The 18,336-nt window shown below is 46.7% G+C and overlaps 1 protein-coding gene across 3 annotated transcripts in view; it reads left to right on the top strand.

Annotated features, from left to right (window-relative positions):
- Positions 1-2,338: 2,338 nt before the first annotated feature.
- PCDH19 (protocadherin 19) overlaps positions 2,339-18,336 on the top strand; it is a 114,003-nt gene continuing 98,005 nt past the window's right edge. For 2 of the 3 annotated variants that reach the window (XM_044234558.1, XM_044234559.1), the window contains exons 1-2: positions 2,339-4,485; positions 8,090-8,417. In XM_044234558.1, the coding sequence (XP_044090493.1) occupies positions 2,339-4,485; positions 8,090-8,417 (2,475 nt within the window). Of the gene's footprint in view, positions 4,486-7,240; positions 7,382-8,089; positions 8,418-18,336 lie in introns of all 3 variants that reach the window. The other variant, XM_044234560.1, reaches the window with a different exon arrangement.

Below are 18,336 nucleotides of genomic sequence, written 5' to 3' on the forward strand. Positions count from 1 at the left end.
TGACCAAGAAGGAACAGATAAGAGCGAACCGAACCGGGCCAAAGGCCCTTCTCTGAGAGAATAAGTGCAGCGTTCGCCGGAGAAGGAGGGATGGAGGTGACTGTCCGGGAGGATGGCTGCCGCGGTTCTCAGCTGAGGTGAAGACTCACCGGCCAAGAGCCGGACGAATGACCACCTCGGGGGCGCTTTCTCCTTTCCTTTTTCCTTCCAGTACCCGAGAAGGAGAGGAGAGGAAGGTAGAGAAGCTGACAGACAAAACCCAGGGTGAAGAGACAAAGAGGGAGGGGGAGGAGGGGTGAAGAGAAAGAATATGAATATGAATATGTGATGAACACATCGAGAGAATCACATCCCCATCTTTTCTGCAGTCTACAAACATGAGAGGCGCGCAGTTCCCGTGGATGCTCAGCCTCATCGCCAGCACACTCCCTCTCCACTCCACCGAGTCCTCTTGCCCCCGCCTGCCCTGCCCGCCAGGCCTCCTCACGCTCCCGCCCCGACTCCACTGACCCGGGTACCACTGGCTCATGGCAGTGTGTAAGTTTCCGGCTGGCCCCGCCTCGCCCAGCCCCCGCGCCTTGGCCCCGCCCCAAGCCCGGAGCCCGCTCGCGGCGCGCTGATTGGCCAGCGCCTGGCGTAGCCCGGCTCGGCGGCTCCGGCTCTCTCCAGACTCCACCGCCAGTAGTTTGCGGCATCGGGAGGAGCAGCAGCAGCAATAGCGGCGGTGAAGGGCTCAGGGGGAGACCGACCAGCGGGCGCGGACGGCAGCAAAGCTCCAGCACACCATGCCGGAGTTGCCCAGAGGGCAGTGGCACTCGCGTCCCTAGCCTGGCGCAGGCCCTTGGCGCGTTGCGCTCAGCGGCATTCCAGCTGAGCGCATTCATCGGCGATTCGAAACCTCCCACCCCTGCACACTCACACTCCACACTCACACTCCCCGCACCACACACTCATTCTTCCTCTCTCACACATTCACACACAGCCTGACAGCAAGCGAGCAAGACAGACCTCCTGAGTGCATGAGCGTCCGGGAGGGAGGGAGCCCAAACGCAGCGCGGCCAGCGCCTTGCTGGGAGGATGAAATCAAGAGGCTCCGGCAAGTAAACTTTGGCGGCGACATAACTGTCGACCGTGGCAGCTGCTGAGGAGGACCTTAGCGACATTCGACTGAGCTAGGAGGATTTCTTCCCACAGCGGCGGCGGCGGCGGCGGCGGCACGGCAGCGGCGGCCCTCAGAGCGACATCCCAGCCTAGACCAAGGGAGGAGGTGAAGCCCCGGGTACCCGCGGCAGCGGCCCCACCTTTCCTGGCCGGTACTGTTGTCGCTTTCCTCCCCTCTTCCCCATTCCCCGCCCCCCACCCCGGGCCATTGGAATGAACTGGACTTTGATAAATCGCCATCGCCCCGTTTTCGCAAACTTGACGTGGAGGCTTGGGCTGCGTTGGTAACTTTGATTTCCAAGACACAAACACCCGCAGTCCAGCTGCTCTGAGGAGGGGACTCCGCGCCCACCTCCAATCCTGGGCAGACGCACTCCCCAAGCCTTCGGAAGCCAACCTTGGCGCGAGGGAGCGCGCTCTTGTCTCAGCAGCCTCCCTGTCTCCCCTCCCCCTTCCTCCTTGGCCACCGGCAGCCATCCGGCTCAGCTGGATACCCGGGAGCCTGCGGCGTTTGACAGCAACTCAGAGTCCCACCTTTGATCATCATTTCTCCCCAACAGACCTAGAAAAGGCCAGCGTGGCCCTCCCGGACCTCGGAGGGCGCGTTCCAGGCGGGTTCTCTCTCTGCAGTGAGCCAGGAGAGCTGGGGGGAGGTCCTTGCGCATGCCAGGTGCACAGACAAGGCGTTCGCCAGCCCCAGTACCGGCGCGTTGCGGCGGGCTGGGCAGTGCCTGAGAGGCTGCACCCCCACGGCCCTCCGGGTCTTCGCCCCAAGTGCGGTCCAGACTCAGCCTTCCGTCAACCAGGCAGCTCGGACGGCGTCCAACCCGCAGCCCTGCCCTGCTGCGGCCAGTCGCGCCTGGCTAACTTTGAAGGGGGAAAACTGAGTAGCCGGGCTGGAGGGAGGGGGCTCGGGGCCACGCGGCTCTCCCTTGGCCCCCCGGAACCCCCGGGCCCCCCGCCAACCTCCTCCGAGTCTGCTGCAACCTCAGCATTGGAGCCGGCGCGGGTGCCTTCCCCGCGCCGCCGGGCCGCCCTGGGCGGGACTCCTCCCGCGGCCTCCGGAGCCCTGGGGCGCGCGCAACAGGCGGCCCGAGTCAGCGGGAAGCTGGAGCGCCGGCGGCGTCGGCCTCGGAGGGGTGTGGAGAGGCGAGGCCAGGCAGAGCCCCGCGCAGCCATGGAGTCGCTCCTGCTGCCGGTGCTGCTGCTGTTGGCGGTACTGTGGACGCAGGCAGCTGCCCTCATTAACCTCAAATACTCGGTAGAAGAGGAGCAGCGCGCCGGGACGGTGATCGCCAACGTGGCCAAGGACGCACGCGAGGCGGGCTTTGCTCTGGATCCACGGCAGGCCTCTGCCTTCCGTGTGGTGTCCAACTCAGCTCCGCACCTGGTAGACATTAATCCCAGTTCGGGCCTGCTTGTCACCAAGCAGAAGATTGACCGCGACCTGCTGTGCCGCCAGAGCCCCAAGTGCATCATCTCACTGGAGGTCATGTCCAGCTCAATGGAGATATGCGTGATTAAGGTGGAGATCAAGGACCTGAACGACAATGCGCCCAGCTTCCCAGCGGCACAGATCGAGCTGGAGATCTCCGAGGCAGCTAGTCCCGGCACGCGCATCCCGCTGGACAGCGCCTATGACCCAGACTCAGGCAGCTTCGGCGTGCAGACTTACGAACTCACGCCTAATGAGCTGTTTGGCCTGGAGATCAAGACGCGCGGCGATGGCTCACGGTTTGCGGAACTTGTGGTGGAGAAAAGTCTGGATCGCGAGACACAGTCGCATTACAGCTTTCGTATCACCGCACTCGACGGCGGCGACCCACCGCATCTGGGCACTGTTGGCCTCAGCATCAAGGTGACCGATTCCAATGACAACAACCCAGTGTTTGGCGAGTCCACCTATGCAGTGAGCGTGCCAGAAAACTCACCTCCCAATACACCTGTCATCCGCCTCAATGCCAGCGACCCAGACGAAGGCACCAATGGCCAGGTGGTCTACTCCTTCTATGGCTATGTCAATGACCGCACACGTGAGCTCTTCCAGATTGACCCACACAGTGGCCTGGTCACAGTCACCGGTGCCCTAGACTACGAAGAGGGTCACGTGTACGAACTGGACGTGCAGGCCAAGGACCTGGGGCCCAACTCCATCCCAGCACACTGCAAGGTGACCGTCAGCGTTCTCGATACCAATGACAACCCGCCGGTCATCAACTTGCTGTCAGTTAACAGTGAGCTAGTGGAGGTAAGCGAGAGCGCCCCCCCGGGGTACGTGATTGCACTGGTGCGGGTGTCTGATCGGGACTCAGGCCTTAATGGGCGCGTGCAATGCCGTTTGCTGGGCAACGTGCCCTTTCGGCTGCAGGAGTATGAGAGCTTCTCCACTATCCTAGTGGACGGACGCTTGGACCGCGAGCAGCATGACCAGTACAACCTCACGATCCAGGCGCGCGACGGCGGTGTGCCCATGCTGCAGAGTGCCAAATCCTTTACAGTTCGCATAACAGACGAGAATGACAACCATCCGCACTTTTCCAAGCCTTACTATCAGGTCATTGTGCAGGAGAACAACACACCTGGCGCCTACCTGCTTTCCGTGTCTGCCCGAGACCCCGACCTGGGTCTCAATGGCAGTGTCTCCTACCAGATTGTGCCATCGCAGGTGCGGGACATGCCAGTCTTCACCTATGTCTCCATCAACCCCAACTCGGGCGACATCTACGCGCTTCGATCCTTCAACCACGAGCAGACCAAGGCATTCGAATTCAAGGTCCTGGCCAAGGATGGCGGCCTGCCTTCGCTGCAGAGCAACGCCACGGTTCGGGTCATCATCCTCGATGTCAATGATAATACCCCGGTCATTACTGCCCCACCCTTAATCAATGGCACTGCGGAAGTCTACATCCCCCGCAACTCTGGCATAGGGTATCTGGTGACCGTGGTCAAAGCGGACGACTACGACGAGGGTGAGAATGGCCGTGTCACCTACGACATGACCGAGGGTGACCGGGGCTTCTTTGAAATAGATCAGGTCAATGGCGAAGTCAGAACCACTCGCACCTTTGGCGAGAGCTCAAAGGCTTCTTACGAGCTTATTGTGGTGGCCCACGACCACGGCAAGACGTCTCTCTCCGCCTCTGCACTAGTCCTAATCTACCTGTCCCCTGCTCTTGACGCCCAAGAGTCAATGGGCTCGGTGAACTTGTCCCTGATTTTCATTATCGCCCTGGGCTCCATTGCCGGCATCCTCTTTGTCACTATGATCTTTGTGGCAATCAAGTGCAAGCGAGACAACAAAGAGATCCGGACCTACAACTGCAGGTAGAGCCAACTTTTTATCTTTCCTTTGTCTTGGGTGAATAAGTTGTATCTGTGTCTCTGTGTGAAAATCCCATTGCTTTTGTTTCCTATTTAAATGCATGCTGTGTACACACTGCGCTTATTTTTGAAGGGGGGAAAGTTTGTGGCAGTCCAAGTTGATCAATTCTTTTGATCTGACAATTTGCTGGAAGACAATCATTCACTGTTTTGAGTGGTGGATTCTGTCACATAATGATGATGAGCAAGAAAGCAATTATCATTTTAAAATTTGTGCAGCTGTCTCCATGAAGTTATGGCAGGAAAATAATGAGAGAGAGAGAGAGAGAGAGAGAGAGAGAGGGAGAGAAAGTCAATTTTCAGCAGAACCACCAACACCCAAGACCCACAACTTGATTTCAGGGACACAGTGCTTTGGGGACAGATACTGAAAGGAGAGGGAGTGCTGGTACTCGCCCAGTCTTGTAGGTAAACTGAAGAGAGCCTATGAGTGGGTGTCTAAGGTAGGAAACAGTTGAGGGAAGAGAAAACAGGAATGTGTGGGAATGCAGGTGATTAGTATTTTTTTTTTTTTAAGTGCGTTCTTGGCTTGTTTTCAACCATTACCCAAACATCTGGTTATATAAGGTGAAATTCTACCGGTCATTCATATTTTCACATATCTGGTTGATTGATGAGGTAGAGACCAAATATCTCAATGAGGGATAGGACTTCGCCTCCCAGATGTTGCAGTAAAAATAGCAATCTTCTGGAGCTGATGGTATTTTTCTGTAATGTGGGATTCAGCTGTGGCATTAAGATCTGGTCCCGACCAGTGGATGTCACTACGGGCTATTGTGTTACAGTTTCTCCTGGAGTATATGCAGGGTGCATGTGTATGTGGGGAGGAGTGGCGGGATGAGAATAGAAACGCAGAAACTGGAAATGACAAGTGGTATTTTTTAAAAAAAAATCCTGATAAACACATTCTTGTTGAAGCCCTTCCTTACAATCAGCCAGAACAAATAAGACTAAGTATTTCTGGAGTCCAAGTTAGGATAAATACATGTAATTATTTCCAGCAGTGTCTCATTGAAACAGTTGAAAAAAAAAAAAGAAGTTGTTTCTTTAGTTTGCTGAAATTGAATGATGCTGCGGTTTCCAACCAAGGTGTGTGTGGTGTGTGCTTTCAACACACCTACACATCCAGCGTGTCTTTTGTGCCATCTGTGCTTGCATGTTAATCAGTCAAAATATGTTCCTGTAGGTCCAGTTTGTATTTGACACCATCTGAAATGCACACTTCTGTGAATCAGAGCCCCCTGAATATGTAACAGCCATGCAATTATTGTTTCCCTTTTACTATTCTCTGCGTTACACAAGTTAGTAGACAAATGCTAACCACACATGAATATCAATCAGGTGCCATAAAAGAGCAGCTGCAATGCCTCATAAATGCTTTAATCCTGTTACTAGTGAAATGGCCGTGACTTTTCTTTCCTTCAGCTCTGAGTCAATTCAGATGGGAGAAATGGAAATTAATATTGCTCTTACCTTTGAAACCTGTGACTGCCAGTGGCGATTTTTATAGGAGAAAAATGGGGGGGTCTGTAAAATTTTATTTATATAGAGATAATGATAGGGTGGACTCTTTTTAAGCCATTTCCATAGTGTAAAGTAAATGTGTAAGACCCTTTTCTTGATGAAAAAGAAATCATCTTGAAATAAAGATAGTGAAGGCTTTGCCACTTCTTGGTGATATATGACTAGAAGTGAGAGCTCTTTCTGAGAGCTTGCCAGGGAGATCATTAAACAGGGAAGAGAGCATTTGAAATAAAAAAAAAAGAAAAGAAAAAAGAAAATTTTAGTGCTCTCCAACTTCACTCACATGTGTATTTTGTAAAGAGCTCTGTTCCCCATGATGGTTTGGGATTAATGAAGTACAGTTTAATTAAATAATTGGTCAATACAGAAAGGGCTGCTCATATTACTTGCCTCAGCCAAGTAATTGGACGGGGCATTGCCAAACTTATCCATCATGGGTAAACAAAATCATTAAAACTTCCCATTGATTCTATAAACAGATTAGAGAAGAAAATAAGCCCTAGTACTGGGGTCTTTGGGATTTTATCTGCTCTTAAGCTCCAGTAGCATCAGCTGGATGTATGCCTGAACACAGTGAAAGGGCGAGGGGAATGTAACTGCTCAGCCCTAGGAACATCCTTGGGATAGAGTAAGAATTTGCCTCGGGAAATATGCAATCTCCCTGTACGCTTAGGCCTTTTAGAAAGCCTGTCTTTCCATGTATTAGACAAGAGGTTTTCTTTTCTCAGCCCCTCCTGAGCCTCTTCCTCAAGTGCATTCATTTATGAGACTTGTGAGGTGATCTGCAATTGCTGCTGAATTCGGCTCTCTTTTTGTATTCAGACAATTAGCTTTGTTGATCAGGAAGACAGTCACAGTCTTTCCCTTGTAAAGATCAACCTGTATTATTTATTAACCCTATTGTTTTGCTGATTATTGCCCAGAAATGGAATTTTCCAACAATAAGGTGAATCATTATGTACAAAGGAATAAATGACTTTTAGAATCTAGCTACAATTCAATGTATTTCTTTTGACAAGTCTCTTAATGCTTGGTGTCTTTGGTGCACGTTGCTGGGTCTGTGTCAGTGTTAATTAAATTGAGCTCTTTATGTTCCAGTTGCAGCACAGCTGCTTGTAGGTGCACCTGAATGGAGAAGGATGCTGAATGCACTAACCTTTAAATTCCTTTGCAGTAATTGTTTAACCATCACTTGTCTCCTGGGCTATTTTATAAAAGGACAAAACAGCAAGTGTCCGCATTGCATCTCGGTTTCTCCCATTAGCAAGGAGCAAGACAAAAAGGCAGAGGAGAAAGTGAGCCTAAGGGGAAAGAGGTAAAAAAGCACTTCCCCTTATTCAAATGGGTTTGGCTCTCCACTTTCTCCAGGAGAGGAGGGGGTAGGGTAGGGAGTGGAAGGGGGGCAGGGGTAGGGCAGGGGGAAGGAGGGTGTGGAGTAGAGAAGCTGAGGTTACATCAAAGGGTGGGGTTTGATCTAACCCACTGCAAAACTGATCAGGTCAAAGAGATATCTGACTGAGGGTGTTCGCTACATGGCAAATGCCTGGAGGAACTGGAAAGGAGATTATTTTTTAATTCCTTCTCTCTCCTCTTCTTTTAAATTAATACTTGCTTCTTATTTCACCCAGAGGTTCCTTTGGGTTCCAGGGGAGCTCCAGACTTGACCATTTTCATGCTTTCTCTCCCATAGGCTCAACTTTCCCTGTCTTCCCCACTATTGCTAAGTAGCCACTGGCAATGAGAAATTGCACATCCAGAGTATAGAAACATTTTGGGGGGTGGTGGAGAAATGGGAGGTTTGTATGTTTTATATGAAAACTCTATGGCCCTTAGCTTGTTTTCACATGTACAAAGCACAGAAAACCTGATGATGTAATGCACTGGAATAAGAAGCTGGAGCAGAGAAGGGGTGCAAGCCTCTGGGGTGCTTAATATTTATTAACCAATGCATGGTTTGGGAGAGCATTAGCAATACATGTTTCCTTTTTCTTCCTTTGTTTTTTTTTTTTTTTTTGTCACGTAGAATCGCCGAGTACTCCTATGGGCATCAAAAGAAATCAAGCAAGAAGAAAAAAATCAGTAAGAATGACATCCGTCTGGTACCCCGGGATGTGGAGGAGACAGACAAGATGAACGTTGTCAGTTGCTCCTCCCTGACTTCCTCCCTCAACTATTTCGACTACCACCAGCAGACACTGCCCCTGGGCTGCCGTCGCTCAGAGAGCACTTTCCTGAATGTGGAAAACCAGAATACCCGCAATACCAGTGCCAACCACATCTACCATCACTCTTTCAACAGCCAGGGCCCCCAGCAGCCAGACTTGATCATCAACGGTGTGCCTCTGCCAGAGGTGAGTGCAGCTAAGGGGTTCTAAGAGGTCCTCCTGGCTGGCTCTCTTTCCCATGTTGCTCCCCCAGACCCGCTTAGGCCTCTAGGCTGCAGAATTCCCCTGCAGGGGTGGGGAGGACTTCTTTGCCTAAGCCCATTTCTGTAGTCAATGTTTGCCAGCAGGGTCTCTTGGGGCAAAGGATAGCCCAACATATTGGGTCTTTGTAGGGGTGGATGTTAAGGGTGGGAGCTCAAGGGCTCTGTACCTTGTATGGTGTTCTGGCATAATATGAATTTGCTCCACCTGTTGCAAATGCGGTATGCTTGCCAGCCAGCGGTACCAGTGTTCCAGTTAAAGTGGCTGAGAAAGAGTGGATCGACAAGCAGTGTTAAATATGGGTGAACCCTAGAATGCTCAGGGGCCAATTCTCCAGTGCAAGAGTGATTCAGCCTCCTGAAGCCCCCTTTTGCTTTTTCTTTGGCCATGTGCTTTCCAAGAATATGGGTGGGCTGGTTAAAGGGCTGCAAACAAAAAAATCTAAAAAACCACGTTGCCATTTCTTGGTAGTTCTTTTGGTTTGGTGATATTTGACAAACAAGGAGGTGGAAACTGTCAGTAATAACAAACTTTTCAGAAATTAACTATGATCTGAGTTGGCTCTGTTTCCCTTTACCAGGTGTGAAGGTTTTCAAATGGAAGCTTTTTTTTTTTTTAACACTGTGTGGTCTGATGTTTGCTGGCTCTTAAACAATTTCAGGGTAGTACGGTGATAACATGGATGATGGTGGGTGGGTGGGTGGGTGGAATGCTATAAGTAACAGTTCTTAAGTTGGTTTCGAGTTTCCATGAATTGCTTAAGTTCCTCTTTGGTTGGAAATTTGATGCACTGGGAGGCATATGCCCTTTTCCAGGCCACTAATGAAAGGAATACTGTAGATTTGAAAGGCACTTCCACAGGTTTTGAAGCACGTGCCCAATCATTGTCTCCTTTGAGCCTTGCAATAGTTATCTTGATAGATTACCCTTCAGTAGATGAAACAGAGTCCGGAGATGGTAAGGGAGTTGTTCAGACTCACAGAGTAGGACATGGAGAGACACACAGAGAGAGGAGTGGGGTAGGGAGGGAGAGGAAGAGGGAAGTGCAGAGGCAGAGAAAGAAAGAGAGGAGAGACTAGATCACAGGGCTCTATAACTTTCTGGCAAGTGCTGTTTCAGTGCCACCTTCCTGCCTTGGAAATAATTCAGCCTGACCTACCTAGGCTATGATGCATATAAAATGGTCTCATAGTATTTGTATCAATTTCAGAGGGCAATTGAATCAATTGCTTTCCCTAGTTTCCTGAAAAATCATTCTCACCAGAAGTAATTGGACCAAACAACAGTGCTTTTAATGAGAAACTGATGATCTTCAGCCAGCAACAAAAGCACCAGTATTTTCAATCTATTAATCTCTATATAAGGATTTATTGAAAATCCAATATCATGCCACAGAAGCACTGTTACAATTATGGATATCAGTATATACTACTAGGAACTAGATCATAGACTTTTTGGAGGACTACTTGTGGACTACTAAGAGTTTAGCCACGGAAAGGAAGAGGTAGTGCTATGTGGTGGAATCAAGTAGACCATGATTTTGAATCTGGGGGACACCTCTTGGTATGGAATCCTTCTGAGTGTCTGTTTCCTCATCTACAAAATGGGCACATCTACCATGCAAGGTCAGTTCAAGAAATAGTATGGCATTGTGTAATGTAAAGGGTATGACACATACATGTTCCCTGAATCATAGATCTCCTCACTAGACAATAATTGGAGAATCATTTATAATGGCCTGCACACCTGAGTGTGACCCCATAGACACTGTAACTAAAGAGGAATTTAAGTTGGTTTTGTATAGGTAACACCTACAAAGTGGTGTGCTTGGAGTATTCATATTGGATGTTAAACAATGGAGGTAGAAGATGGCAACGTTGTGGGTTCAGGTGCTGACGGCTCTTGTTTTTGGAGATAGACAAAGTAATCATCATCTGAGGATGTGGTGATTATTTCTGTGATCAATTCAAGGCACTAGAGAAATGTGAGCCCCAGTGCTTATGAGATACTTAAAGTGGGCAAGAGACATATGACTGTGTGTGTCTTCATGGTTTACCAAAGATCTTGGTGTTCTTTTTGATTCTCTTATAGGCAGAATGAAATAAAATATTGCTTCAATTATTTAGAAAAGCCACTGAAAGTCCGAATTCTGATCTTCTCCCCAACTCACAAAGCCACATGCTCTCCTTATTTAACAAAATCACAGAGCTATGTAGTGTCTAGGGCTAGTCAAGGGCCAAGGCAGTGTGTCCTAGACATAGTGAGACCAAGTGTGTATTTCTAATATGCAGTCCTGTAGAGTTCAACTGAGAAACCCATTCAGAAATAGGAGGCCATTTTAACCTGCAAATGTCACAAAGTTATGCATGGGGAAAACGATACTTCTTTTCTTTCCATATCAGAAGTCCCTGAATGAGGACTAGGTAGAATACTTAGGTACAGTGAAATCTATAGAAGAGCAAGAATGGTTGATTCATACCTTCAGCTATATTCATTGAAGGTCTGCTTTTTTTCTGCTCTAGGCTTTGGTGTTACAGAAATAAAAAAGATCTTCTGTCGTCTCAAGGAATGTACATTCTAACAGGGGAGACAAGCAAACAAATAGGTGATTTGCAGGAATGATTTATGCTGCTGTTGCATTCAATAGGATATTCTCCATTCCTAGGATAGTAATATCCTGATATATTTCCTACCTTCTCTTTATATTTTCCTATTAATTAATTAATCCATCCAAGAAACCACCATTTTTCCCCAAGAAACCACCATTTATTAAGAAGTTATAACAGAGTGGTAAGTGCTATGATGTGATAAAAATGAGATTCTATGGAGACTCCTGTATTAAATCTTATGTTACTTACATTTTTCTTTACATTATTTCATCAAACCATTCTTTTATCTGTTCATTAACCCCAATAGCATTTGTTGCACATTTAGAATGTGCTAGATACTGCACTACTTGCCCAGGATCCAAAAACAAAACACTTGATCCTTGACCTTAGGGAGTTTACAAGGAGGCAGACAAGTAAACAGGTCAATTCAATTCAGGATAACTTTTCTTTTCTGAGCATATGTTACATTATTACTCTCCAGATTGAGACCAAAGCACTGCACATTATGTTTCTCTGCTGGGCTACCTTGTGACAAACCCACTCCCTCCCTTATCTGCAGAGTCAGTTACAGGGCTTTACAGTGGGTCCATAAAGGAGTGGGGAACTTCTTCCCTTGGAGCACTCCATCATACCTTATCACCATGGCATTAGATATCAGTAAGCATTATTAGAGAATCCAGTGTGCTCAGCTGTGTGGCAGGTACCATGGGGATCCCAAATAAATATGAGATGCAGCAGGAGCCCATGGAGAGTTCAGTCTGGTTGGGGAGCTAAGATCACCCAATGATTTCCCTGCAAATAATATAAGAGAGTTTCTAACCACATGTTACTTTGTAGACTTCATAGTGCTCCCCTTCTGCTTCTTTCTTGGCAACCTGCTATCATTTATATGTAGCCTTAACTGTTGAGCTCCTAAGGTTTGGTGCTGCTTGCAAAGGTGTAAGTCTCTTCTGCATCAGTGTGCAAACCTAGCCACATCTGAATATTGTTGGCCCTAGAAACCAAAGGGAATGTGATGTTCAGTGCAGTTAAGTAGGTAAGGGAAAGGGAAAGGAGTCTAGGGAATTGGAACTCAGCCTTTAGTATCACAGAGACTGTCATGCCTAGAATAACATATCATTATTTGAAGATCTTCTGATGTTGGTCTGGAAATTGGCTATGTGGATTTTGTGGTTTTGTACACAGGTTTGGAGAGGAAAAGTGGAGGATGTCTTTGCTGTTTACAGAAGATTTCTGTAGAATTAGTGAAGTCAGGTATCCCTTAAATATTTTAAATTGAAGGGTGAGAGTTGCATTTCTTGGCCTCCTGGTATATTTAGTCCGTAGATTTAGTATATGCATGAGTGAATGTATGTGTGGTGGGAGGAGAGTGAAAGGAGGGGAAAAGAGATTGAAAAGGAAGGGGAATGGAGAAGAGAGAATAATAATAGGTTTTCCAGTTTGCTAAGATTTTTCTAAAAATATTTCAACATTTTTAGAGTCTCCCTATTATGGCAAATACTTTTTCTTCCAATCTTATGAAATGGAGGCATGCCTACTGGGCCCCCCGGATGCTGGAAAGTGTTATTCATTTGTACATCAGCATCTCTGCTTTACCCTTTTTGTCACCCAAGCTGTGATCATTGCTGTAGGAAGATGAAATTCATTTCTTCTACTGCTATTGGCGACGTGGGTGGGACCTCTTCCAGCTTTTACGAGAGGTCAAATGGCTTAGACACCCAGTCTCCTTGGTGAGGCATTTTAAAGTTTTAGTTTTCTAATGTTGAATGATTCTGAGCTGATACTCTGAGGGAATCATAGTGGTCAAAACTTCCCGAATTTTAGATTTAGATTTAGATTTTAGATTTAGGATTTAGATTTTGGTTTCAAACTCAGTCTTGAGTTCTCTCTATTTTTCTCTCTTTTGCTAGCAAACTGTGGCATCTTCAGTATGAGACATTCTAAGGCTGTGTGTGCTCTGCTATGGGACTGAGTGGCAGAAGAGTTTGCAGACTAGGAATGTACGTGGCAAACCAAACTGGATGCTTCCAGTTATCTTACAGGAAGTCCCTATGCATATTATCTTAGTGCAAATAGTGAAACTGAAACATCAGTTAGGCTTTGAAGAAAAATAGGAAGAAAGAAAGAGCTCAACACACTTTGGTCCCTAAAACAGAGTTTTAAAGCTAGGGATTTGCAGGGATTTGAGTGAAACCGTGGGTTAAGGAAATAGAAAAGCAGCCCCAAACCTATCAGATGTCAGTTTCAGAAATCACTAGGAAATTGATATGTATGATGAGGCTGGTTTGAATAGCAAGGAAATGACACTGCCTCCAATGAAAACAAACCAACAAACAGTTAAGTGAGTGTTTTTAATTTTATTTTTATTTCACTTTTCTTGTTATGACAGCATTTTGGAACTACCTAAGTCTTTTTCCCTAAGAGTCAAAAGTAACCCTCAGGCAGCAGAAGGAGGCAATGGGAACAGCGCAACCCGCCTCTTTTCAGGTGCATGCACTCCACTTTTCTCTAAAAATCAAAGGCTCCACTTCTACTAGGAGACATTCTAGGGCCACCCATTGCCTACGTTGTATCTTATTGGGCCATTCACATCTAGGGGAGGCAGTGTGTTTCCCAGTGGGGATCGGGTTGCAAGATGTGTTCCAGAATAAACTGTTCCTCTGTCGTCTCCATGCAACTGCCACAGAACTGAGTTAGTTTACATTAGTATTTGCTAATTTATTATTATCATTCCTTATTGGCAATTAACTGGTTACCTTAGAGATCACCTCTCTCCCCATACACCTTCACTAAAGTTGATCTCAGCCAGAGTGCTTGCTAATGATCCTGAGATTTCTCTCCCTGGGGGATTGGAGGCAGGACATTTTCCATAGAGGGCTCTGAGGCTTTGGAATTCTTCTTATTAGAGGACCACTTGTTTTGGGGTCCTGGTGGCCCTACCTGGTTTTTCTTTGATTGTCCATCAGACTTACAAGGTGGGAGGAGCTGCAGACCTCACCTTCCCTATCCTTGCCTAGTCTTGGTTGTGGTTTTGGTATTTTGCGCCCAGAGGCTGAAGCTAGGGGTGTGGGGAATTGCTTGTTAGGAATTAGAGGGCTAAGAAAAGGATGAATCCACCTCGTGGCAAAGCTGGAATCTTTGAATTATGGCGCTGCAGAGGATCTGAGGCAGCTGCTTAGAGTTTCAGATATTGACCCCTCTGCTTGTGTATCTCAGTTTTCAGGGCGTAGGGGAGACCAAGCTTGGCTGGATCGAGTGTCTCAGATGTGGGTAAATGAAGCCATTTGTACAAGAGGCCTGTGTGTGAGAGGCAGGAGGCTGGCTCAGGAGCGGCCATTTTCTCCTACTGAGAGGAGGCTTAATTTCTTGATGTGTGACTGGCTGGCCTTTAATGTGAGCCTCATTTACTTCGAACAATTGAGCGGCTTGAAGTGAAAGTCCCAGAGGATCAGTTGTTTGTAGAGGGAAATGCTCTTCAAGTTACATTTCCTTCTTGGCTGTTGTGTAGTTACGAGTGGTTTTTGTGTGGGTTGCGTGCTGAGGGTAACTCTGCTTCCAGTGGGTGTACCCAGGCTGCGAGCGCCTCCCTGTGTCACCCCAGGGAACGGTATGGAAAGTACTGCAGCTTCCTGGAGCACCACTCTGCCAGTGTCAGGAACTGGGGCTCCCATGCAGACATCTCATTTGTTATATCATTCAGCATTTTGCTTAAAAAATATTGGCTGGGACCACACAGCTCCACAGCATCCCTGGAAAAGATGTGAGAAGGAACCAGTATTTACACTCAATAATCATGAAAACGGAGTTACAGAGCGGACAGATGGCTCAACGAGGCAACTAACATTTGGGGCCAAACCAGACTCCATTTTGCTTGATAGCAGTTCCTCTGGTACAGCTTCAAAGTGCTTTCTGTTCCAGAACTGAAAATATGATTGGGTGACACAAGAGGACCTGTGGATATACCTTTGAACCGTCATTGTGTTCCTGAAAAGCCTTGCTGCAAGTGAGTGTTTTGTAAATTCGACCCTGTATTAACCGCAGTGATGGCATTCCATATTTACCAAAAACCTGTGGTGGATTTGTTCGTAAAAGAAAGAGCCCCACATAATGTGAATAAACAACTCCTGACCAATGTCCTTTGTTAAGTCTGGATTTTTCACATGTCTTGTTTTTCTTAAAGTGAGATTCCTCACATGGGCGAGATTTACAAAACCTTTGAAAGGTGGGCCAATTCATTATTCTCTTGAATTCTCATTGGTTGGCTTTCCTGGTTGAAGTTCACTTACTTAAAAAGATGTAATTATGTAATATTTAAAATACACGGAGTCCAGAGAAGGCAGGTACATGTCACCTGGATTTAACAAATGCCACATTTCATATTTGTTCTAAAAAAAAAATTAATGGTTACAGCTGCCCCCTTCCCATCCTCTTCATCTTCTCCCACTCTTTGTAAGTCTGTGGCTGGAAGCACTGAAGCCTATTGGGAATGTGTTTGGTGCTTTTTGTTTTAGCCTCCTGAGCTTACTTCTGAAAGACATGGCTCTCACTTTGCTGCTCCAGGTTCTAAATGCTCCCCAAGTCAATAAGCAGTTCCTGGATTCAGTAGAGCCTGGGAATTACTTTGCAAAATGAAAGGGCCCTCTTCTACTTCCTTTGAATTCAGCTTTTGGGGAGGTAGAGTATTACTTTTCAGAAAGAAAAAAAGAGAGTGAGAGTTAGACGGATGGACAGACAGGTGTTGGGATAGCTACCTTGTGTTTCCAGCAGACCGTTGCTGATCAAAGGAGGTGAGAATCTTGATGGGAATTCTGCATTCTCCTTGAGCTCCGTGTTCATGGACGAGCACCAGGCCTTCGTCATGTCAGATGTTTAAGCACGGCCTTGATGTGTGTAGGCTTTGGATACTCCATTAAATCTCTGAGTGCCAGGGTGACCAGTTTTCAGCTTTTCCCAGTGGGCCCCATCTGGCTGCTGTTCCGTGGCAAGCTGCTCTCTCTCACTGCCACAAGCACTGGCCTTGGTGGTCTCTGCTTTCTGGATTATTTTCATTTCTAAATCTGATTTCCGGAGCATGAAGGGCACCTCTTCTCAGATTGTGTAGTTTGCTCTTCTCAACAAAATGGATTCTCTGTGTAAGCTGGCAGGAAGATAAATTCAATCCAAAGGCCAGATTCCTCTCCCTTTAGAGGAGTGTGTATGTGCATGTGTGTGTGTGATAGAGAGAGAGAGAGAGAGGGAGGGAGAAAGAGAGAGAAAATGATATGCTTCTCTCACCTGCTTATTCTGCCTCTGTGGTGATGGAGCCTTTATGGGCTGGGCTGGCCTGATTATACACATGTCTATGAGCTTAGGCGCTCAGAGTCCTGCTCTCCACCCTTTGACACTCTGCTGGTTAACTTCCTGAGGAAAAGCTTCTAAGTCTAGTCACAATAGGGTGTTATTCCCCCACATGTGAGACCAGGGCACCCCAATTTGATATAGCCCAGGAACAGAGTTCCTGGGAAATATTTTTAATGGAGAGTTCTGAGTAGGAAGCAGCCAAATAATCATTGCTATGTGTGCAACCCAACTTAAGAAAACTTTATAGGGAATTTCAGCTCCTTGGAAATTGTTTTCTGAGGCTCAGTTCCTCTTTTTGTGCCTTTTGGACATAATTCTGTTTCAAACTCTCCTCTAACCCTTTAATTCACTTGGCTTGAGGAAATCCTATTTGGGCTGCTGATGCATCCAGGTATTTAGCTATAAAACCATATCTTTTTCTAGGTGAGATGTATGAGCAAGGATCAGTCTGCATTCAGGGGATTTGATTTAACCTTTAAGCAACTTTTTTTTTTTTACAACTAAAGATGTCTATGATCTAGCATTCATATTTGAAACTTGGCATGTTTGAGGGATGCAGGACTCTGAAAGTGCAGGTCTGAGCATAGGCATCTGGCTATAGGTAATGGTGAATGGCTTATGGGAAGACTGTTTTCTTCCTCTTTGCTGCCAGGCACCATGGCCTATGGTGAGGACACAGGCACACAGCACTCCGAAGGTTGGCATTGACTCTGACCTTGCCATACTGGTCATTTCTTTAACTAGTGCATTTCTGTTTGCTCAAGTATAGACTCTCAAGTGATGGGGTATGCTAATGGTAATGTTTGTTCCTTAATGCTTAGGGGAGAGAACATGATGGCATTAGCGTTAAATCAAAGTTTTTCCAGGGGACTTTGCCTGATTAAAATTGCAAGACAATTTATGATAGTTATGGTTCTTTAGTAACAATCTCAAATACCACATAAGAAACACTAATTTTTTGTATGATTTCTGAGCTTGCTACTGGGGTATATGTCCTTATGTCTCCAGGTCACTCTTTGAATTTTGCCTCTGCTGAGGAATTTTATTTTCAAGTTGGAAAAATACATGTGTCTTGTTGCAGTAAAAAAATACAATAAGGAAAATGTCTGAAATGGAAAAAAAGTTAAACTGTCTTTGCACAAAGTATACTTAAATTTTAACTGTCTTTGCACAAGCTATACTTTGTAGAGTGATCTGACAGGTCAAAACTTTATAAAACTAGTAAGCCATAATACCATGGCACTGGGCATTGTTGGAATGGCATCAGGGGACTTAGTCTTTGCACTTCTGATCATCTGGAAGAGATCATGGGAGGTGGAGAAAAACCCGCACCTGCCAAGGTTTGTGGCTGTGCACAGTGCCATATTTGGAGGTATTGGGAATCCAAGAATGTGTGACATTTACATTACCTTGCTCTCCTCACCCTCTGAGTCTAGCAAACTCCATCAGGGCAGTTATCTCTAATGTGTGAGCCACCCCCAAGTCACTGTATTCCCAAAGATAACAATTGAGAACTGTAATTCTGGGATCAGGGAGGAGGTCACTAGCAAAACCGATGACACAGAATTAAAGACCTCGTAAAAGAAGAGCTTTAGTTCATTGAAATCTATTGTCACTAAGGAAACCACTCCAAGACATTGAGAGTTCTGAAAAATCCAAACAAATGCCAAACTATATCAACCCTGGAACAATTACATGAGGAGATTGGGTCAGGGTATCTTCAAGTTCTTTTGCAGCTCTGACTGTAATTTTGTGAATGTTATAGGATTGGTTTGAAAGGCTTCCTGTAGCTGAGTGCATTCAGGTTTGAGCCCATGTGACCACAACAGCTGCTCCGTAGGTGGTATTGAGGTAAGGGACTGATCTATGACAGGTGATGAAATAGGTACCAGCCT

This window comes from Neovison vison, chromosome X (genome assembly GCF_020171115.1).
Source record: "Neovison vison isolate M4711 chromosome X, ASM_NN_V1, whole genome shotgun sequence".
Taxonomy (NCBI): domain Eukaryota; kingdom Metazoa; phylum Chordata; class Mammalia; order Carnivora; family Mustelidae; genus Neogale; species Neogale vison.